At 45.0% G+C, this 23,236-nt stretch overlaps 2 protein-coding genes across 5 annotated transcripts; one reads left to right on the forward strand and one right to left on the reverse strand.

The window, feature by feature from the left end:
* The first annotated feature begins 718 nt into the window (after positions 1-718).
* On the forward strand, positions 719-4,652 carry car15 (carbonic anhydrase 15). Of its 2 annotated transcripts, XM_026173925.1 has the most exons (8): positions 719-954; positions 1,085-1,114; positions 3,001-3,177; positions 3,252-3,397; positions 3,507-3,599; positions 3,685-3,751; positions 3,840-4,000; positions 4,097-4,652. In XM_026173925.1, the coding sequence occupies exons 1-8, from the start codon at positions 903-905 to the stop codon at positions 4,319-4,321; spliced, it is 951 nt and encodes a 316-aa protein (XP_026029710.1). In that variant the 5' UTR covers positions 719-902; the 3' UTR covers positions 4,322-4,652. The 2 variants fall into 2 exon arrangements, with proteins under 2 accessions (XP_026029710.1, XP_026029711.1); XM_026173926.1 differs by lacking the exons at positions 719-954; positions 1,085-1,114 and adding an exon at positions 2,856-2,925.
* Positions 4,653-11,151: 6,499 nt separating this feature from the next.
* setd1ba (SET domain containing 1B, histone lysine methyltransferase a) lies at positions 11,152-22,961 on the reverse strand. Of its 3 annotated transcripts, none has more exons than XM_026173893.1 (19): positions 22,474-22,961; positions 22,064-22,215; positions 21,717-21,815; positions 21,156-21,426; positions 20,149-20,270; positions 18,673-19,761; positions 16,313-17,032; positions 15,562-15,735; positions 15,380-15,473; positions 15,080-15,288; positions 14,902-14,983; positions 14,462-14,806; positions 14,193-14,324; positions 13,038-13,577; positions 12,612-12,778; positions 12,401-12,526; positions 12,165-12,284; positions 11,686-11,823; positions 11,152-11,579 (listed from the first exon to the last, which is right to left on the reverse strand). In XM_026173893.1, the coding sequence occupies exons 1-19, from the start codon at positions 22,532-22,534 to the stop codon at positions 11,406-11,408; spliced, it is 4,815 nt and encodes a 1,604-aa protein (XP_026029678.1). In that variant the 5' UTR covers positions 22,535-22,961; the 3' UTR covers positions 11,152-11,405. The 3 variants fall into 3 exon arrangements, with proteins under 3 accessions (XP_026029678.1, XP_026029677.1, XP_026029676.1); XM_026173892.1 differs by having other exon boundaries at positions 13,038-13,727; XM_026173891.1 differs by having other exon boundaries at positions 13,038-14,324.
* Positions 22,962-23,236: the final 275 nt, after the last annotated feature.

Below are 23,236 nucleotides of genomic sequence, written 5' to 3' on the forward strand. Positions count from 1 at the left end.
TACGTTGAACCTCGCTACATCGTGACATTTAGCTGGTCTGCGAGGCTTTGAGGAGGAAATTCCTTCGTCTGCGGTCACCAAATGTCAATTTAGATTAAGGTGGGATGCAGGGAAATCCCCCCGCCTCCTCGCACCAGTGTCCAATACACGGCAATGAAAAGATTCTCATAATTTAAAGAAAGTGGATATAGTGCACCTCGCGGTGACTCACAAGGGGGCAGGCGGAGAGGAGAGAGTGATACCCAGCCGAGAAGCACCGTCGGAGAAAAGAGGCTTTGTTCATGCAGGCTGAGTAGTGACGGAGTCGCACAATCTATTCCTGGATGGGAAACACGTAACACTTAACACTGAGCTGTTAGGAGAGGAAGTGTAACATCACTTAAAAACATGCGTTTAAGTGTAAAATTAGGTGTTAATTTGAGGGTTTTTAACTGGATTCCCAGAGCTTGGCACTGATTAGAGGGTGGTCCCTCCCACTGTAAAGCGTGGGGCAGTGATGAGCAAATATAAAGAGAACCTCTGAAGTTTAAACACGGTGTCATTTTTACAGCCTCTTTATACCGAGTCATATATATTCTGTTCACTTCTAATCCAGCCTCCTAACACATCCTCTGACTTTCCCATGAGATGAATGGGTCTTGTTACTAGTCACTGGGCATCTATGCTTACAGCAGCAGCAGCTGGGGAGGTGGGGGTGTGTGTGGGTGTAGGGGGGGTGAAGCTCTCCCTGTATCAATGAGCCTGTTTATCAGAAAAGACCACTAGACTGGTAATGACACGGTTGACTGATCAGCCCAGGAGAAAGTAAATCTCAGCTTTCACCTTCCTTCCTATATTTAAGCCGGACGTTCGCCCTCGATTGTTTCAGTCTACCTCACTGTGCGCTCCACCAGGATCCTGGGATGATTTGGACCGCAGCTCTCCTCGTGATCGTCGGCTCATACGCTGACTCAGGTGAGGGCACGACTCCGGTCTCGCGGGGTGAAAAGATATTGCGAACGTCTCTTACGCGCAATTTCGTGTAATTGGATGGAAGGGAAAGAAAGGTGATGTTTGTCGTCACTGTGCCGTTTTCATTTCGCAGATGACTACTGTTATGATGAGCCACATTGTGGTGAGTAACTTATTTGTTTTTTAATTTTAAAACGAGCGCTGTCACGATGTCACATTTTCACTTTATGATTAGAACGGTGAAAAGGATTCACGATGATAGTATGAAATCTTTAGAAAGGATTTTATCAAATTCCATCAATGACACAGTTACAGTGCACAATACAGACCAAATGCCCACTTCTTTGGTTACACCTTGCTCGTACCCCTTTTGCCTTCAGATCTGCCAGATTCTTGATTCAACAAGGTGCTGGAAATACTACTCAGTGATTTGTCAGCTGAACGCCCATGATCCAAATCTCCTGTTCCACTAAATCACAGATGTGCTCTATTGGACTGAGCTCTGATGACTGTGGAGGGCATTTGAGTACAGTGAACTCATTGTCATGTTCAAGAAATTGAGATGATTTGAGCTTTGTGACATGGCATGTTATCCTACTGGAATCAGATTATGGCCACACTGTGGTCATAAAGGGATGGACGTGACCGGCAACAATACTCTGGTGGTAGTGCTTTAATGCTCAGTTGCCATTGCACCACCAGCAGCCTGAACCATTGATACCACACAGGATGAGTTCATGCTTTCATATGGTTCACACCAAATTCTGACCATCTGAATGTGACAACAGTCAGTCACGTGGCAGCAACTGAATGCCTTTAGGCATGTAGACATGGTCAAGGGGGCATATTGAAGTTCAAAACGGGTATTTAAGTGACTTTGATTGTTGATGCCAGATGAGCTGACTGAGTATTTCAGAAACTGCTGATTTGCTGGGATTTTCCACACAACCATGTCTAGAGTTTACTGTACGGGGTCTAAAAATAAATAAATAAAGGACAAAATGTCAAGTGGGCAGCAGAGAAGAGAATAAAGCGGCAGACTGCTTCAAGCTGAATGAAAGGCAACAGTAAATAACCAGTTGCTACAACCAAGGTGTGCAGAAGTGTGTGAATCTTGAAGCAGATGTGCTACAGTAGCAGAAAAGACCACATTAGGTATCACTCCTGTCAGCTAAGAACAGGAAGCCGAGGCTACAATTCACATGAGCCCACCAAAGCTGGAAAATAGAGAGTTGAAATGTTGACGCTTGGTCTGATGAGTCTCGATTTCTACTGCAACATTTGCCTGCGAGGATCAGAAATGAACATGAAAGGATGGATCTATTCTGCCTTGTATCAACTTGGTGGTGGTGTAATGGTGTGGGTTTCTTGGCACACTTTGGGGCCCTTAGTACCAACTGAGCATCATTAAAACTCAACAGCCTATCAGCCGGATGGTTGCTGACCACATCAACCCAACAGAGCACCTTTGGGATGTGCTGGAACAGCTGACTGACATCATGGATGTGATGCTCGCATGTCAGTGTGGACCAAACTCTGGGGAATTTTTCCAGCACTTTGTTCAATCTCTGCCATGAAGAGTTAAGGCAATGCTGAAGGCAAAAAGACTTATATATTAGATGATCTGAAGCTGAAGTCACTGTTGAAAGTCTAAAGCAGGGATCTCCAATCCCAGTCCACGAGGGCCGGTGTCCCTGCAGGTTTTAGGTGTCCTTGATCCATCACAGCTGATTTAAATGGTTAAACGACCTCCTCAACATGTCTTGCAGTTCTCCAGAGGCCTGGTAATGAACTAATCATGTGATTCAGGTGTTTTGACCCAGGGTGAGATCTAAAACCTACAGGGACACCGGCCCTCGTGGACTGGGATTGGGGACCCTGGGTCTAAAGTATCCTTTCAAAATAAAAGCCAAAATATCAGATATTCGGAAAGCATGGGTTGTCCAAAACTGATTGCTGTGAGCTGATTTTAAGGTTAAGCAAGCAAGGTTCTTCTTACACTTTTTAGTTGTCTGTCTGGAGCTCATGAGTCTTCTTTCACATCCTCAGATCCTTACTCATGGGGAGACATGGTCCCTTCCTGTTACTCTTTACTTAATCACCATCACTCTCCCATCAACTTGGACGAACACATGGTCAGAAACGCCTCTCTGGGCGCTCTGTATCTAGAGGGCTTCGAGGAGACGCAAACAGGCCACTGGACGATCAAAAACGACGGGCACTCAGGTGAATACCCCGCATATTGTAGCGCGTTTTTGTCGCGTGGGCGCTGGGGGTGACGCGTGCGCTGTTGCTCTCAGTCATACTGCAGGTCGGCAGCGGCATGGCGGTGAGTGGTGGCGGTCTTCCAGATGTGTACCACACCATCCAGCTGCACTTCCACTGGGGAGGTCCGGCGTCCAACGGCTCAGAGCACACTGTGGACAGACGCAGATACCCAATGGAGGTACAGTATGGTCAGTAGACGGAGTTACACAGTCACAAGCCACCTGTGTAAGCACACAGATGCAGTGCAGCCTTCCCTTAATGTCTCTGTGGACTTTCTTTACTTCCAGATGCACATAGTCAACATGAAGTCCATCCATCCAAATCTGTCTGCAGCCCTCGACGATCCAACGGGACTTGCCGTTCTTGGATTCTTCATTGATGTCAGTTTATTTCTCAGCCTAGTCCTGAACTACATTTTTAAGGATTTTTAAAGCAAAACTATTAAGACATTATCATATTTCTCAGGTTGTGTATGCAGATAATGTGCACTTTGGACACATCTCACAGAAACTCTCCTCTGTTGCTTACAAAGGTGAGTGGAGCCTTAAGAAAAATCCACTCCTGCCTTCTTGTGTTAGTCGTAGCAATGTTCTCATTATGTCTGTGCATCCTTCCCCCAGGGCAAGCAACTAAAGTAAAGCCATTTCCTCTAATGAGCCTCCTGCCGAAGCACAACATGAGTCAGTATTACCGATATTACGGCAGCCTTACCACCCCTCCATGTTCTGAAGCGGTTGTGTGGACTTTGTATGAGGTCCCCATCTACATTTCATGGTCCCAAGTAAGTCGCCTAGGTTCAGATCAGGTTTTATTAATTTTTTTAAAAGACTTACTTGTTGCTTTAAAATATTATTTTTGGGTTTGGTTGTCTCCTCAGCTGGCTCAGTTTACCTCGCAGATCTTCTCCACAGAGGAGGACGCAGAGCAGGTGACCCCTCTCCAGAACAATTTCAGACACATTCATCACATCTTCAGTCGCGTTGTCTCAGCCTCCATAGATGCCAAACTCCTCAGAGGAGCGGCAGGTCGAAGCCTCTTGTCTGCTACATCAGTGCATCTGCTTCCAGTCCTTTTACTGGGAGGCTTCTTATCTGGACTTTAGCACCATGGTAAATCCAAGGCGTGAAATAGTACAACACCAAAATTAAAATTAAATAAAGAACAGGTTAGTTGAACTTTTCATTTAAGGAGAAGTTTTCAGACATTTAGAAATACTCTAGGAAAAACAAGCAAACTGTGAAGAAGAGTACTGTAAGTGTTATTTAACGTCTCGTGTGTTTTCAGGAAATTTGAATTTATTAGCATGTTGCTAACCGTTTAATGTGAAGCCTTTTGCATTCAAAGTGTGCTTTTAAAAACTACAACCTAATGTACATGCGTATACCTTTGTTTTTCTGTAGTGAGCAATTAAAAAATAAAAATAAAAGCAAAGTGAAGTCAAAGCAAAACTTGGTTGGTTAGCATAGCATGTTAGCATGCTAACAAGATTGATTGTTTAAAAAACATTTGAAAAATTAAAAGTATTGGTCAGGCATTTTAAGCTGATGATAATGATTTAAAAATATGCCCAAATAACGCAGTAATGCAGATTTATGAAAAAAGTAAAGAAATATATAAAGAAAAATACAATTAGATCTATAATTCATTAGACAACATAATTTCCATGTCCTTGTATGTCACTACAGTGGATTTCAAACAGTTGAGATGTGATTTAAATGAGAATTTCAGTTTTAATTTATAAACGTTTTATAAAATTTATATACCGTCTTTTAATTAATTGAACAAACCATATGAATTTAAACATAAAGATTGTTGAAACTGACACTCTTACTTCCTCAAGAGTGTGACTAGATGTGAAACTGTTTTTTCTTTACCATCGAAATAATTCTGTGGTCATCCACTTCACCATTTCTGTGGTCTTTCAGACCTTTTTGATGTCGCCAAGCTGCCTAGTATTTATTCCCTTTAAGGTTGAACTGAACTGCTAAAGCTTTTGCTATCGCTCTGATAGATTTATGTATTTCAGGCTAACAGAGGTCTCCCTTACTTGTACTTCCACCTTTATGGGCCTCACATTTAAAATTAGAGTGAAAAGCCACTATATGAAGCTGAAGGTCTTACCCTTCAATCATTTCTTGATTTTGTTTTAATATAAAGTATCCACTGTTGTGTTATAATGAGGCAAAACTATAAAATATATTCATATTAATTAATATTAACCTCCTAAGACCTGAACTCTTTCATGGCATGCATTTTTAATTTTTCTTTGCTATTTGGGTTGATTGGGACTTGATGAATTTAAAAACAAAGAATTAGCAGATTTCTTTTTTTTTTAAACCTAATTTTAGTTTCTGAGAAAAATGAGATCCACAGTTGAGGACATTCATTTTAAACTTTGATAGAACAGTGGCAGTATAACGTCCTCGTAAGTGGATATCAGGTCCTTGTAGAGAAAAATTAAGTATTTTGGTCTAGACAACCCAAAATGTGATGTCCACATATGTGTACGCCAGGTCCTAGGAGGTTAATATTAATTCTAAGTGTAACTCCTCTGTTCAGTAACCTCAATAGATGCAGAGTCAATCGCAACATGTCGCTGCTCCGTCAGCATCACCACCATTCAAAATTATTGTTATTTAACACTTAATACCATTTAATGATATGAAAATTGATAGATTATAACCCATTAAACTGTCCGCGTTTGTAGCTATTTCCTATTTACTCATTAGTGTAAGTTATATATTAACATCAGTAGTTTCAGCTTTTTTATGTAATGCAATACTTTTAAGGATTTAACTTCTTTATAATTTACTCATAGCTATTTTAACAATTTTCCAAACTACTTTCAGCACCTTAATTGTGATATTAACATTACTGATTAAGGTTAACTGTGTGTGTTTTCTAAGGGTTTAATTTTTAGTTCAGAAAGTAGTCAAGAGAGCATGGAGAGGATGCTTAGCTGTTTTAACCACCGAGCCAGCTACTCATTGCTTAACTGTGTGCTTGTGTTGGTTAGCGATAAACTCTAACCCTTTCAACTCTAATAGATTTAGCCATACTTTAAGCTGGCTGTTTAAAAGATTTATGATACTATTACATCATGCAGGCCTGTACATTCCTTTCCAAATGACTTGGGCTAAAGCAAAATGTCCCCCTGGGCACTGTTAGCCTTTGATTGGGACGAACATTAGTGCTTTACGGTTATTCCTGCAACAGTACGTTTTCACTGCAGACATTTTGAAATCCAAAGTTACATTACTTTGCATGGTGCCTCACCTGCTTTTCCTACAGTAGCAGGAGGAAAGGTCTGTTTTGAAAAGAAGAGGGCGTTAAGGAAAGGTGCTAGAATATAGCACAGTAATGGCTGCCTAATGAGCCGATTTACCAGCGTCACGCAAAAACATGCAAACATTAGTTTGTACTCAGTGCTCAAGTCTGCATTGAATTTTGAAGTGTGGCCGTACGTCGTGTAAAGGAGGACTGCGGGTTACGCCAGGAAAAAAAGAAACCTGCAAGGAAACAAAAGCCTTAATATTTTCTGTGTGACTGTTCTTTAAAGTGTGACTCGCTCCCTTCTAACACTTGTGTATCCTAACAATAAAATCATTCTTTAAAATCCTATTTGCTGCTGTTGTTTTTTTGTTATTCCTCATGCAAAAAGGTTTCAGTATAGGTTAAAGTATGTGGCTGAACTGTGGTCAGCAATAAATGGGGAAACATGCCAGCCGACTCACACAGGTGTAGAATATATGGTGATCATGGTCACCACTGTGACAACATCCTTGTGACCTTAATCATCTACCAAGTCTGGGATGTAAATCTCTCTAAATTTAGCATTTCAGGCCTTTTATAACACAAGCAAATAAATGCAAATACTCCACCAAGCAGCTACCTGCAGCTGGGCTCAGACGTTTGCATCCAGTCACCGTGGACATGATTGTCATGATAATTTTGGACCTTTATTTATTTGACGTCAGGGTGGAATGATTGTACAGCATATGTCATTAATGGTTTTAATGGCAAGAATTAGGTGCACGTGGCTGTATTTTATTTTTTTTAGATCTTCTTGAGGCCACACAGTCAAATTATATACATACATTCATTTAAATCTTTTAATAAGAGGTGCTAAAGGTTCTACAGTGTCCTTTAACTTGGCATGTACATGGCCTGTTATCTTCTCATTAGGGATTATGATTGACTACAACTTAGTAGTTTCTCTTTGCCAGCATAGAAAGTATTTGCTTTGACTCACTGGATAGGCCGATGCTCCGAGCAATAGGACAGTCCAAGAACCTCAGTGAAGGTGTAAGAAGCTGAATTGTAGATTTACACAAGTTGGAAAGGTCTCTTCCCTGCCATGACCGGGAAACTGCTGAAACAGCATTACTGTCACCAGCCTGAGAGGCTGCTGACGCCTTCAAAGTCAACTAAAATCTGCAGCTGCATCTGCACCTGCCCGCATCATGCTCTGGGGCTGTTTTTGCCAGTGGTACTGGTGGTGAAAAACTACCTGCGAAATCTTCAACTTCATGTCAAATCAACAGCTAGATGGTTGAAATTTTGATACAGGGAACCAGTCTCACATGAAAACTGTGAAACTGTGAAAACCTTGTGTGCTCAGTTCTTGTTAAAGGCGTACGCTGTACAATCATTCCACCCTGGAAACAGAACAACTCCACGAAATCTTTAACAGCAACAAAATAACCCTGAGCTTCATGCCCATGATTAGTGAGTGTAAACTCCTGAGCACACCTGCACATCATCCCCAATAATGGTAAAATGTAAATATCAGTTTTTCTTTCAGCTTTTATTTTCTAACTGCCCTTTTCATAAGGATTAGCAAAAGAATCAAAGAAAACATTTTAAGACGATCTGAGCTGCAAAGATGACCGGCAAAGCAAGACAGCACAGTTGGAGTGACAACGACCAACCAATCAGATCCTGTGTTTGATTTCGCTAAGCAGATGGCGACGAGTGCGACTTGGGCTCCCATGCTGTCTAAGCTCGCTCTCTGAGCCCAGCCTCCCCGCTTGTGGTCACACCATCCTCCTCCTGTCACGGCCTTAGGGCGGCGCGCGCACACAGGGAGACCACACTGTGAGCCTTTTCTGTCTCCCTGGGGACTGTGTGAATGTGAATCCAGGCTTCTGCAGATTTTCACTGCAGATAAACACAAAAGCTTCTAAATTCACTGATCAAACACATTATTAATCCCAACTACAGAGAGGAGGGTTGGAGCACTGAATCAAAGTAGTTGGAGTCTTGCTTTGACAACTCGTTGGTTTGGTGAATGTTTTATTAAAAAAAAAAAAAAGCCTTGGAAAAAAAAATCTAATGCCTTTTCTGGGGTTTATTTAGATGAGCTTCACTACAATGCTTCTTCTGCCAGGGTGCTGTACTCGCTGTCAGCCACAGTCAGATCTGTTGGAGCAGTCATGGATGAAAGGGCACCCTCTACCTCTAACCCTCAGGCCACAAGTCCCATGCATGTATGTTGACTTGCCATTTGCTCATGGAGAATTGTGACTGACCCCTCAGTGAACTGACGCAAGACCTGGTTTGGACTAAAAGTCTCTTTGCGTTCATGTTTGTGTATATAGCGAGAGAGAAAGTCAGCATGTTGACAGTTTTAATTTGAATTGTTTTAGAGTCAGGTTGAATCACCTATGGTCACGTGAAATTTAACAAACCTCTCCCATAAACAATTTGGCTCCTCTCTGCAATCCATCCATCCAATGATCCAGCAAATTCAGGGTTATGTGGTACAGCCTGGGAGGTCATCAGTCCATCGGAGTTTGAAAATGTGAATATTGTTCAAATCATCAGTAATACATTCATAGGAGCATTCAAGAATTTGGGAGTTGAAAGTGGCTCGACAGTAGCAGTGGAGCGCATGATGAGCGTAAGCAGAATCCCCCCACCTGTAGTATTATGAAACCTGCACTGAGTCGCATGATTGATGCGGCAGCTGATTGATCAGCTGCCGCCTGCATCAGCAGGACGATCTTCATTCCATCAGTCGTATTTCTATCTCACATCGTGCAGCCTCAGGAATAACAAACCACCAGCGTTTATGGATGTATGCAAAAATGCTTTATTTCCATTTTTTCTTCCTTTTTCATACATTTGTTGTATAATAAATAGACAGGAGAAACAGGCTGACACATCAGTCCTCTTCTCATGCCGATTCTGCACCTTTCTTTTCTCCACACCGCAAACTTTTCATAGAATTTACAACAGAAAATTAAAAAAAACAAAAAACCCCAAAGCTTGACACAAGCTGAATTTCCTGCTACCAGCTCATCTAATTCTGATAGATGTCTGAGCTGTGTTTATGTAGCAAATCCCAGGGAACAAAAATATATATATATTTATATATATATATATTTATTTATATAGTATTCACAGTTACACTATTTACACATATTAGGATTACAAAGCAAATGGGCAGAAAAATGAAGACGTTTCTACAAGAAACAATCTTTCCAAAGGGAGGTGGAGACTCGTCCTGTACACAGTGGACCTTTTTTTTTTTCTTTAAATAAACAACCTTTTAAACCATCAGATTTCTTTTACAGATCCCTGAAAATACGTTTGTTTGTCTTTTTAAATACTCAGTCTTTTGTGAAAAACAAAGAGAGAGAGAAAGATGCATTTTAAAAGTTGTGAAGATGTATATAAAAAAAGCATTAGATCTTCTGTACAAGTCATCATTTACAATATGAACATCACTGGTGGAAAAAAAAAATCTCCATTTTCAATTTAACTGAATGAAAAGCAAAATGTTAGACTTGGTCTTAGCGGGAGGACTGAGTGGGTGAAAAAGGGGGGGGGGGGGGGGCGGACGCATAAGTGCGAGCCCCGAGTGCATTCACAAGTTTGTCTTTTTCATTGCGATGAGTTTATAAAGAAAGAATCGGCTCTCTTCTGCCTCGCGGGGAACATTAAACACTGGTAGTATAACGAGGACAGAAATCTGTGAGCACACAAACACGAGACGGTGAACCCAGATAGAAAAAGGAAAAGAAAAATCCTCCATCAGCCAAAAACAGGAAGCATTTCTGTGCACATCCATGTTAACGCATCTCTGGATTCCTCGGGTTAAACAAAGACAGTAACGCATTCATATGGCACTTAAAATGAGAACTAACTACTCTCTCCACAGCTGAAAACTTGTACCTTCACTTGCTCTGGAAGTAGACAGGACTTGATTAATCTTTAGTCTTTCTTGCTCTGCATGATTGGTTGGCTTTTTCCATGCTGCGACCCACGGAAGGGGGGGGGGGGGGGGGGGTGTCAGTGCACTCACAGTCTCGCGCTCTATCCGGACACGATAACGAACACATTCACACACGAATATAGTGTCTTTGAAGTAAGAAGAGAACCTAAACGAAACCGCAAAACACTGGAATATCATCAATACAAAGTTTGAACATCTTAATTAGCATTTTTTTGCATAAACTAAGAGGAAGCAGCATGATCCGTCGCTGGCTGGTGAGAGCAGGAGATGGTTGGATATTCCAGATTTTGCAATGGTAAGCTTGATTTTTTTTCCTTTTGTTTCATTAGTTTGATTCACGTCCAGGAAAACCACCCGCGTGGAAACGGCACCGTCTGCCATCCGCCTCTCTTCCCACAAGTGGGGAAGAGGGTGGCGTTTACCTGGTGGGCTTGTGCGTCTTAACAGTGTTAGTGAGCAGCTGAACATGAGAGTCTGTGTTGTTTCTATGTACCACGTGTGGTGTGGGTAAAGCTTATGAGACAAATGAGAAAAAAGGAAGAAGAAAAAAACAAAAGGTGTAAAACTTGTACGAGCCAGGCGTAGAAGCAGCCACGCTGAAATACTGTCCGATGTTGAGAGGAGGGGAGGAAACGCTGCACCCGCAAGTCAAGTGTTTGCACATAAAAAACTAGAAGTTTTCTTCTTCTTCATTTTTTTTTTTTTAATTTGTATGTTAAGAGCACCATAATTCGTAAACAATCTAGAGTTAAATATGTGAAGAGGGCCAGACAGGTAGCTGAACTCTGTCCGGGTGACTTGCCGGTTTTCTTCTCCTCACTCCCAAACAAGCGTTCCTTCTTCAGTTCCTCCTGATCCGAGATTTCAAGCACGGAGTTTGCGCCGAGTTTGGGGCGAGCTTAGAGAGAAGCTGGGGGAGACCTTTCTTTCTGACCTCGACTTGACGTTAATTCAGCGTTCCCCGACAGTTCTCTGCCCCACACAAACAGGGGATCTTCTCGTCCTCGATGGGGAACTTGTAGTCGTACGTGATCTCCTCGTTAACGTTGATTGGCTGCCTGGAGTAGATCACGATCTTCTTTTGAGACTCCACAGTGATGACCTTCGCATAACAGTTAGGCTGCAAGAGGGAGGAGAGGGGGGGGGAAAAAGAAGGGCATAAGAACAAATTTTCTTTTTTATATTCATGCTGCTAAACCTTTTTCCCCATGCAGATGTTGCCTTACATTGCAGCTGTGATTGATGAAACGAGCAAAGTTGCCACACTTCGTGGCGTCTATGATGGTGTCGTGGTCGACACGGAACATGTAGCTGCTGCCGATGCCCTCTTCTTCATAGCGTTTCTCCCTCATGTCCGCGATCACCTGCCAGACAAGAACGTCAATCATTAGATGGTATGTTAATACTGCAGATATCTGCTGACACCCCGTGAACATATTAACAGCTTCACTCCTTAGAACCACTGGTGAAGAGCTTAACAACCTAACCCTCTGGCTTCTGTCAAGTCACAATTGTTGGTTACCTGGACTAACCTGAGGAAAGGTTACTTTCAGTGGTACTGAAATTCCTCATGATGCACTATTTCTATACTGTAGGTTAATCAGACACATGTGAGTCACATAAAAGTAGGTTAAAAAACAAAAAACTGTTTACATACATGCAGAAAGAAAACCCACATTACACAAACCAGCTGTCTGCCTCTCACCTGTCTGATATTCTGTCCCACATATTCGATCACCATTTCATCAGCAGCGATGGGCTCCATGGCGAACAGACCCCAATCGTGGATGTGTGATTTGCAGAATCTGATCTTCTTCTTACGGAACTGAAACAGACAAACACTTGGGTGTCACAGGAAGTTTGATAACATTTTAAAGTGTCTGCTGGTAAAAACTGTAGAGTAAGGCAACCTCTGCACAGGTTCTCCTGCATAATATTTACCTTCAGCTGGTTGAACTTGAGCAGGTCGCTGTCACACGCAAAAGAGGACAGCAAGCGCCGCTGCTCCGAACGCCGCTCCGAGCCAGCTCTGGTTGAGGCGTGGACCTGCGCAGGAATACTCATGCCCTGCAGAGACAGAGAGAAGCTAAACGTGTTCACCCACAGCAAGTTTTTGTTACACACACCATCACAATCCACACGTCCTGCCCACCTGTGTGTCAACCGGCGGCTCCTCCGACTGCAGCCGCGTGCTCTGAAGGTACTTGATCTTGTCCTTCTTGTCGATCTTGTAGTATCCCTCGCTTCGCGCGCAGCCCGTCGCATGATCCCTCATTCCGTCATCTCGCCTCTTTTTCTTCACTCCAGGGATGCTGGTAGGTGCAGGGAAGTCAAGGAAGGGACTAAAAACACCTTGAAAATTATTCCAGAAAGCCAGAAAAATCCTTGAACCCTGACTCAAAATTTGCCAACTTCCTCTTTTTCACCACCAGAGGGTGCTGCTGTTCAAAATACAGTGCAATACAATTTCATTTACAAAAAAAGAAAGAAAAAAACCTTTAATAAGAACTTTTATGTTGTTTCTCTCTGTGATATAAATTAGAGACTTGAGCATCGACTTTTGAGAATGAAAGGATATGAGGATGGTTGACCCAGAGCGTGTCGTTGAGCCAGTCGTTACCGTTGTCCTGCTGGAGCATCTTGTCGTAGGTGATCTGCAGAAGCCGTATGTCCTCCTCGTCTATGCCTTCGTTCCAGATGTCATACAGGATGGTCATCTCCTCAAAATCAGAGCGTCGGGTGAAGTATGGCCGTGGAGGCGTGGTGACAGGAGACAGGCTTCCCAGCAGGATCTCATCCCAGGGCCGCCGCGCCCTTCGTGCCGGCTTTGAGACCACAGTGGGTGCCTCGTCTTTGTAGGTCAGGAAGTTGTCTTCATCAGGTAACACCGTCTGAGGCTCCACTTCTCCTTCCCGGAAGTCCAGGCTCGAGTGCTTGGGGGACTGTGCACAGATCGTCTGTACAGAGAGAGCTTCGAGATGTGCTTCATCAGGCAGATGGATGGACTCGGATGAGAGCTCCAAAGACTCCTCAGCCGCAGAAGCCGCTGGCAGCTTTTTGCTTCTGGGTCGTCCAGGTTTCTTCTTCAACGGCGTGACATCGGACGGCACAGGGACATCTAGAGAGAGACCAGTAGGTAGATCTTCAGGGATGCTGACTGAGTGCTCTGTGCCGGCTGCCAGGACCTGGCCTGGCACAGCGCTGATGTGCGGCTCCTTAAAAACTGGTCTATCATCCAAGCTCTCCAAGGACACTTTCCTATTAATTGCTGCAGGGTCAGGGAAGACAGGGGCGAATGTTAAGTCCCTTCCTGGAGTACGGGGCACTCCAGCGCTAAGGACAGGGGACTGAGCAGGGTAGGAGAAAGGACTACCAGGGATGTGAGGGGAACTAAGCAACAGACTGCTGCCCGTGAGCGGAGCATCACTGCCTGGTGTGTTGGGCACTGTGTCGGTGCTCTGGGATTTACCCAGACTTCGGGCACGCTCCATGAGGTCCCTGCCAGGCGTGCGGGGGATATCCTCATCTGTTGGGAGCCGGGGCCGCTGAGGGAAGTCGGGCAGGGGGCCTGGAGGCGGATGGAGAAGGGATCGGCCTTCTATTGCCGGGTGAGGAGGGAGAGGGAGGTGCATTACAGATGCGGAGGCCGATTTGGGGAGACCCATGCTTGAATCTAATTGGGAGGAAGCTAATCGACCAGGGGTGCTGGCTACATCTTCAGGCTCTGCTTTACCTTTTGCTTTTGTCTCCTGGTCACTGTCAAACAGGACGCCTGTGGGAGTGGGTGGCCGAAGATTTGCTACAATCTCCTGATGTTCAGACTTCACTGCAGGAATGTGGCTGTCACTGATGTCTCGCTCTTGGACTGAAAGACAAGAAACAGTTTTTTTTTCCCCCTTCTCTAATTTTCATTTAACCTCTGACAGCATCATTTTAAAAATTAGAAATGCTTTTTGTTGAAGTGATGCACGCTAGACTACAGAAATGGGAGCAAACATTTACCAGGGATGTGTTGAGGTGACGGTGGCTTCAGGTCCTCTGCTGACGGCTCCTCAGGACTAGGAGGTCTGCGTATCTGCTCCTCCTTGACCTCTGGGAGCGGTACTGCAGGAGAGCTCGGAGGCTTAGCTTCTGTTTCTTCCTCCTCGTCCTCCGAAGATGAAGATGTAGAGGATGAAGTAGATGAGGAGGTCGCGGCATCTTTGCCGTCAACCTCCGCATCTTCTGCTGCCTCCCTTTCTTCCTCATCGTCGTCTTCCTCTTCCGAGCTTAACCCGTAGCCAGAGGAGTCAGAGCTTTCTGACGAGGAGTCTGAGCTGGCCTTGGAAGAAGACGAACTCTCAGCTTCTGTAAGAAAAGAGGCAAAAACAAATGAATAACTACTGGAAACGCATTAAAATAAATAAAGCCAACCAGCTGTTTCTGTCAAATATCTGAAGTACCATCATCAGACGAATCTGAAGAGGAGCTTTCACTGGATAAGTCTCCCTCATCTTCACCTTCGCCCTCCTCATCACCACTCTCCTGGAAGAAATCAGAACGAAAAGGTTTATGATACACACAAAATTTCTGTACACTTGCTGCTTTTTCCCCCCCCCTTTCATTTTGGAGGCGACTTACTTTGCCAAGCGACAGCCTCTCCGCAACCTCCATTTTAACAGGTTCTTCCTCCCTGTCAGACAGCGACTCTTCCTTCCCTGAGGTGTCCACCTCCTCCTCTCCCTCACTGTCCAGCTCAAGCGGTCGAGAGTGGCGTCTCTTTGCCGACGTGCCGTCGCCATCCAGTTTGGAATCATCTGAGGGGAGCTCAGCTGGGTCTCGTTCCCGGTCTGACAGAAAATTACCAAAAGATAAATTGGGTTTTGAAAGAGAACTGCACGCATGGAGGACCGAGTGAGAGTGTAAACGGTGGAGGGTTACCTTCGTCCTCCAGTTCGTCGTCCACAGGCGTGGAGGGTCGGGCTCGTTTGTTGTCGCCTGCAGCTGCGGCCTCAGGAGGGTCCTTCCGTTTGACCTGAGCACGACATGCACCATTTTAAACACCTGGTGCATATGATGCTTCCTTCTACAGTTCAGTAAATAAAATTTAGAAATCATGATACCTTGAAGGAGGGTAAGCGGATGGCCCCTCGCAACCCGATTCCTAGGCCCATACCCTCGTAGCCCAGCCCCTCACCCTTGTTCCAGTTCTCAAGGAGACTTGAACCAATCGTCTCTTTGGGTTTAGGTCTCTCTTCTTCTTTCCCTTCTGCGCCCTTTACTGGAGTCAAAGATGCCTTGGAAAGAAAGACGTCAACTAAATGAAACCCTGTGTTTCTCATTACCACGAACAGCAAAAAGTAGCTCAGTCAGATTTCCTCAGTGATCAAAGAAAAGGGATTTTAAATTACTTCTTCATCCTCTGTTTGTTTTATCCAATCAGGCACAAAAATGCAAATGAATTAAGTGATTTTAAACAACAAAAAAATAATTAATTTACAAGATGAAACGCGTGACCTCTTCAGCTGTTCTTGCATTCATAACAATTCATTACCACATCAGATGAATTCATTATGACGCTTGTCAAAATAATATCTCGTATTAATGCAAATCTCCTCGTTGTGTAAGCACGCCGGACCACAAACAGGAAAATCAGCTGCAAACGTGCCTTTTTATTACTCTCCTTAATAATCTTGAAACGCATCACGTGATCCAACATTAATGTCACTGCAGTCTGTGGCCTCTGGTACGTATAATTAATTCATATCCTATGGATCTAATTTTATTTCACTATTTAACTGATCGTAATTCAAAACTAGTACAATAAGCAGTCAGTACATGCAGATTTTCCCGCTGGAGCTCTTGATAGCTTACCTTAGCAGAACGTTCCTTCTTATCCCACCAGTCATCGAAGGCCCTAAAAGCCACAACCTCCACCATTTTGCGGTTCAGGTCGCGCTTCATGATGGCCTTCAGCTCTTTGACAATGACCAGGAGCACGCCATCAACAGTGGCCTTGTGGGGATCTTCTTTTTTAGTCTCATATCCAGGAGGAGGAACGGTGGGGTTGAACTTTGGTAAACTGGGATGCTGCCATTGTTGTCCAGGTGCCCCTGTGCTGCCTGCAGGTGTAGCACCCATGGAAAGAGGTGCATAGGGTCCCCCGAAAGGTCCGGAAGCGCCATTGTCCATAAAATGTGGATAGGGATAGGGCCCTCTGGTCTGAGCCATGCGACTCAGCATCTGCTGCTGCATCTGGAAGGACATCGGAATCGTGCTCCACTGCTCCCACCGGAAGCAGCTCATCAGATCCATAGGCACCACCGGCATCGGAGGGTAGGGACCCATGGGCGGCAGCATGGGGTGAGGCACTCCGGTATGGGCGGCCAGGTGAGGGGCCAGGGGGTGATGCGCGATGGCAAAGCCGGCTTGGTGGGACAGGGGGTGGTAGCTGGAAGGATGCATGGCCATGGTCTGCATCGGGGACACGGCAGAGTTCACGACGATGCCTTTGCCACACTCTCCGCTTGTGATCGGAGTCCCGGGCATCTCATCGTCTGAGATTTCCATATCCTCTCCCGATGACTGTTGACCCTGTGTGGAGACAGGACAGCCTGTCAGGACTGAACAAATCTGTGCAATCACCTGCCCTTTTTCACCTGACACCTGAGTAAATGTTATTTTCTTATGAAGACCTTAAAATGAGGTCAAACTATCAGACTAAAAAAAACAAAAAAAAAAAAACCAAAGCAAAATGAATATACCTCGACTTGAGAAATGTGGCAGCCCCTTAAATATAAACAGCGCTGGGCATTGTGTGGAAATGTTTGAGATGTTTGAATAAAACATAATGATAGTAAAGGGATGATTTCTTGGGATACACCACTTTAAAAAACAAAACAAATGAACAAACAACAACAACAAAAACACTGGTTTTGTAATGTTACATTTGTCAACATTTAAAAAAGGAAACCCTACAAATCTCAGTAGGCATTCAGTGCCAACTCTCTTTTATTGCCCTCACTGATGTGCTACAGGAAAACTTCAGACTGTACCAAATATTATCTTGGACTCACAGCACCTTCAAAATAAGAGCACTAAATGATTCTACACCTGGTCTGAGTTCAAAGTTCAGTCACAGTCAAACACAGCCGACCCGAGTCTTCGATCAGCGTGTTACCAAACCGAGATGTTTGCTTAGGCACCGAACTAAAGCGCCGCAGTGCAAAACACAAATGCAATACTCTGAAAAACATCTGAGCACTGAACTCTCATCTGTTCTGTTTTATTTCATAAGTCTCAGCTGCTGCAGAAATGAAACCGAGCAGGGAAAGCTCAGCATGGGAGTGGCGTTGTTACCCAAATGACCTGTTTGTACTGTTTGCTTTGCGATAACTTGAAATATGAGAACAGAGACGCCTCGGCCAATCCTGACTGTCAGGCTCAGCTAAACCAGGAAATGTGGCGTGCTGAAAGGGGCCAACAGCCAAACCGTGCTTTTCGTCCATGTGAGCGTGTGCTGCGAGTGTTAGAAAGAGGAAACAAGAGTGTTCAATTCCCCAACAGCAGAGAGGCTGTTATTCTTCCTCGCAGCACGCTGTGTTGAAACGCAACCTGACAGGCCAGACGGTGCTACTGCGACTTTAAAACAAAGAGAGGTGGTTTGTCTTCCCATGAATGCGAAGGCATTTGTAAGGCTGCACCGAAAGCTTTTTCATTCATAACTTGCTGCAACTCTTTTATCTGCGCCTGACAAGGAGTGCGTGTGCGCACATGAGGCAAACAAACACGCTTCCTCAGAAGGTTACAGGTGCTTTATTCTTCATTTTTCATTTGCAGAAAAATAAAGAAAGAAAAATGCCAGTGGTAAACTGGAGGAGCAAACACCTTTTTGGTATGGCCCCTATTTTTTTTTAAAGCACGGTTTGCTGTGAAACCGGAATTTCCTTTACAAAGCAGAAGAAGAAAAAGAATGAAACAAAAGGGAAGGTTTACTACTACCGCCGCACACTGAAACTAGACCCGACTTCCTGCGTCCTCTGTGTAACTGTCATTCACAGCTGTGCGTAAGCATCAGCACCGCGCTTCCATCAACTTAATCAGTGCCATTAATGAGAGGTAATTGAAGCAGCACCTGTGCGCCGTTTCTTGTCAAATGTGACAAGCATGGAGGTAAATATGGCGCTATTTGGACACAAATATCAGGGAATTAAGAAAATAAATATTTGCTTTACCGTGTCCATTTTCTCAGCGGGAGAGTGGCCTCCAAAAGATCCTTCTTTCTCTTTCTCGTGGACAGGAGAGCTGATTCTCTTGATCAGTGAGGCAGTCCCGGGAATTGGCTCTTCATCTTCCGAGTCCGGCAGTGGCGTGGGGCTGATGTCCTCCAAACCTGTGCTGGAGGGACGGGAATTTTGCTGACCACCTTGAGAGCCACCTGTGTAAGGAGGGATCGGGGATAGCTGCGAGGACGAGGAGGAAATCGGACTTCCCTCCATTCGCACCTCGTTGTCCGAGTCCCGCTCGTCCAGGAACGGCAGCAGTTTTGTCCTTTTCTCCTTGAGCAGCATCTCAATGCGAGAATCCAGGCTGTTCCTCTCTGGATCCAGAATGGGGGAACCGGGTGAAGGGCAGTGCTCTGGTGTTTGAGGAGGAGGGGTGGTTGGATGAGGAGCGGGCTCTGGTGGCGGAGGCTCCGGGATTGGAGGAGTCTCTGGTCGCTCCTTGGCGGGCAAAAAGTCAACAGCAGCCGTCAGGGGCGGCTCTGGCGGTCGGAGGTATTCACCCTCCCTTTGGGCTGGGTGATGGAAAGCTGGCTCTGTTGGAGGGAACGCAGGGGGCAAAGGGGGCTGGTAGGGTGAGAAGGCGGACTTGAAGTTGGGTGTAGCGGGGGGAGGCGCTGTGTAGTTGAAAGAAGTGGTGGAAGGTGGAGGTTCAGGTGGTGTGAGCTGGTGCTGTTTGAAAGGAGGCTGCTCAGGCGTACTTCGATACATGTTGCTGCGATACTGAGGCCTCTCCGGTCTCCGGTTGTACGCATCCTGAAATTTACTCTCGTGTCGGCGAGATTTGTAACCTCCGGAGCTCTCAGGACGGCTAGATTGGTAGGCAGGCGTGGACTGCCGACTGGAATAACTAGAGTCCTGAGAGAAAGGCGTACCAGCCTGACGCGGGGTATGAGGGGTTCCCTGGGATTGTGGCGTATCCTGTCTTAGGCTGGAGTAGCCGGTCTCCAGGGTCAGGGGGGTGGAGGAACTGCTGGGCGGCAATGTTCCTCCCCCAGCAGACACGCTGCTCTCTGATAACCTGCGGATGGGCTCGCAAGCCTTAGAGGACACAAATATGAAATTGTTAGAGGCGAATTCTAATTTGGGCATTTTCTTGAGAACATCTTTAGGTTCGAGAAGATTCTTTAAATCAGTTTCTCAAACAACTAAAGCAAGTAAGATTTTTTAAAATCAAAATAGCAAGCTGATGGCACAGCAGTGTGAGGACATCTCAAGATACAAAGCCACAGGTTTGCCTGACTTTCAGTTAAGTTCCTGCTCAGGTGTATCTTGAACCATTTCTACAAAGCACAATAAAGCATCTACACAAGAGTGTGCAACAGTTCCTCCAAATTGACCTTCAACAAACTAGCACAAAACTACTACTGAATTACTATTTTACTCTTAACTGCACAACCTAAGCTTTATTTCTTTTTGTTTTTTTACCAGTAAGGCTTCTGCCAGGCTTCGAGGGGAAACTTCTCTGGCCTCCTCTCCACCAACAGGCAGCGTGCGTGGAGTGTAGCTGCCATTCATCAGGAGCTGGAAGTACCTCAGGCGATTCTCACCTGCAGAACAGTAAACATGTCTGGGTCTGATGCCAGGTTTACAAAGCCAACAGACTTCATCGGGCATCATTTAAGTGACAGTGATTATTCTCCAGTAGCTGAACTCCAAGCTAAACATTTTAAAGCAACAACTTGTGCTTATGGAGGGGGGTTTGCAAACTAATATGATGCATTATTATTTGTATCTGCAAAAGCATCATTATGTTCTGGGATAAATACCACTGATCAGCATATTTTAATTTAAAAAAGCATGCATTCCTTTAGCATATTGATCAAAAAAGCAAACCCTAACTGCACTTCTTAAAAAGACATCAATCACACTTAGGGAAAAAAAATCCATCAATTTGGGGTAATACTTTAACATAAAGACATTACTACGGACAATGAAAACAGTGCAAGCTGTGAATCAAAATATTTGCCAGTATTTATAACATTAAATAATAAGCAAAACTGCTAAAGTGGTATGTTACGATGCGTTCAAGCTGCAGTTTTGCATCAGTAAAAAAAATAACAAGACAGAACATGCATGGACTTGGAATTCAAACAGTGTTAACAACAGAAAAACTAACTTCTTTTCTTAGTTTTAAGTTAAATGCAAACAATTTAAAGTACAGAGGACTCGGACAGATTGGCTTGTGTTTGTTTGCAGGTCTGAAATTATGCACAGTGGGAGTGCACAGCACCGTCAGCTCTGGGCTTGTGGGAGCAGGCTTATATTCAATGAATGAATTCAATTATCCACGTAACCAGGCAACGCACGTAAATATGCACACGTGAACGCTGTCACTCTAAAGGTAACACTCGGCTTGTCATATTTCTGTGCTCCCGACTCTTATAACACATATGATTCTGATTTTTTTTAAGCAAACTTAAGCTCTTGTTTACCTTTCGGGTCCAGCTCCACGTGGATGATGTTTCCCATAACAGACGTGTTGTGAAGCGACTGCACGGCCACTTTGGCGGCTTTCACGCTCTCGAAAACAACTTTGGCTATCCCCAGGTGCTTTTTGTTCTTCGGATTGTACAGGATCTCGACCTCCTCGATTTCTCCGAATTTTTTGCACATGTCGGTAAGAAATCCTTCCCTGATATTGTCGTTGAGCCTGGCGAAAGTCACCTCCTTTGGAGGCACGGGGCCGATGTAACACTCATCGATCTGGAAGAAGAATGACAGGAGTTAATGTTGCACCGCGTGTGTGGAGGGTCATTTCTGACAGCTGAGATAACAACTGCTAGGAGAAGTTTCAAAGATCGCGTTGATGCACTCGGTCGAGTCCGTAAAAGCAGACATGCATCAGAGCAGAGCGTATTATTTTGGTCACCGACAGGCACATTTTCACTTCGCATCCCGGAGATGAGTGAGAGGGGGGTGTGTCTGCAACTTTTGACAGCACCCCGTATCCGCAAGGAAAAGTGTGGCATCGATCTTCAAGCCAGAGTGGATACCTTAAATTTTGGCACCGGCAGGTCCGTCTCTTTGTACTTAGTCCACAGACGACCGATCCTGGGGTCTCGGACGATGTCCACCGGTGGTATCCCGGGGTTCTGTGGGAGAAGAGGGGGGAGACACACACACAATGCCGTTATCCATTCACAGCTCCACACGCTACTAACTTGTTGCAAAGTTGTCCTGCGTCGGTGAATCAACACGAACACCTCCGGGCACCGTGTTCAAGATGCTGAACGTGCCCGTGACAAACCCACGGCCAGCACAGCCACACTGTAACCTATCATGGAGGTCGGCTACTCGGTTACTATTGTAGCCGCTCCGCCGCGTCAAATGCGGCACTTACGGGCATGCTGAAAGTCTGTCCATCGTAGCGATACAGTTTGTGAGATCCCTTCTTAAGCGCCGGGTCGATTATCAACTTGTAACTTCTCCAGTGGTGACTCCGCTTCTCCGCTGAGCCGCAGACGGGATGACTGTCCATGCCGTTCGCCAAACCTGAAACGACAGGCAGCGACAAGGAGAGGAGAGCTAACGTTATCGGGAGCCAAGCGCTAAGCACGGTTCTCCTACCAGCAAAACCTCCCCCCTTTCCACCCCTTCCAACACTTTAAAACAGCCAAACGTTACAGATGCATGACTTCGGTGGCGGGGGTAACCCCAAGCGAGAGCGAAAAATGGGATCTGGTGTATATCCCACTTACGGAAAACAGGCATTAGGAGGGCTGGAGAAAGAGGAAAAAAGAACAAGCTTACTTGAACTCTGCTTTCTGCCATGGTCTTCGTTCAATCTGTTCCTCTCCCCTGGCTTGGACATGGTTCGTCCGATCGAGTGTTGTTCTCTTTGTAATTGATGAAAAGACGAAATCGCTTTCCTTTCGCCGCTTACATTACATGATTTAGCTTAAAGAATACTGCCTCCTTTTCGGCGAGAGCCAACACATATTGTGTGCCTCTGGTCTGTAGCTGCTTGTCTCTCCCACAATACACCGCTAGGCTTGCCCACCTCCAACGGCACTTTCGTTACAAACTTGCCTCCATGGCCGCAGCTTATTTAACGCTGCATTAGCCTAACAATAAAATAAACGTGTTTTTAGGCAGGCCACGCAGAAACGCTCCCATTTATATCCGCGACTAAATGAGGTCTGGCGATAGTTTAGTGTCTCACAAATCCTCTAAACGACATAGTGTTGAATCTACCGGCTGTATTTACCTAACTGGCAAACACAAGACAGACACAGGGGGTAATATCTTCTTAACTGCCACTAAAGGGCTAATAAAACTGCTTTGGTGGCGAGCTTTTCTGTGCGGTCTTGCGGGCGTTTGTACATTCAGGACATGTCGGTTGATATGTTAGGATAAAAGAGTCATTACGGCGACACGGCAATAGGTGATGGCGGCTAATATAAAAATGTCAAACACGGGAATTGGAATTTTAATACGAACACTCGCATGTCTGGCAGCTCGATTTCGCTACCCGGCTATATAACCGTTGGAACGCGGCGGTTTGTTTGGTTAC

Source organism: Astatotilapia calliptera, chromosome 7 (genome assembly GCF_900246225.1).
Source record: "Astatotilapia calliptera chromosome 7, fAstCal1.2, whole genome shotgun sequence".
In the NCBI taxonomy this organism is placed as follows: Eukaryota; Metazoa; Chordata; class Actinopteri; order Cichliformes; family Cichlidae; genus Astatotilapia; species Astatotilapia calliptera.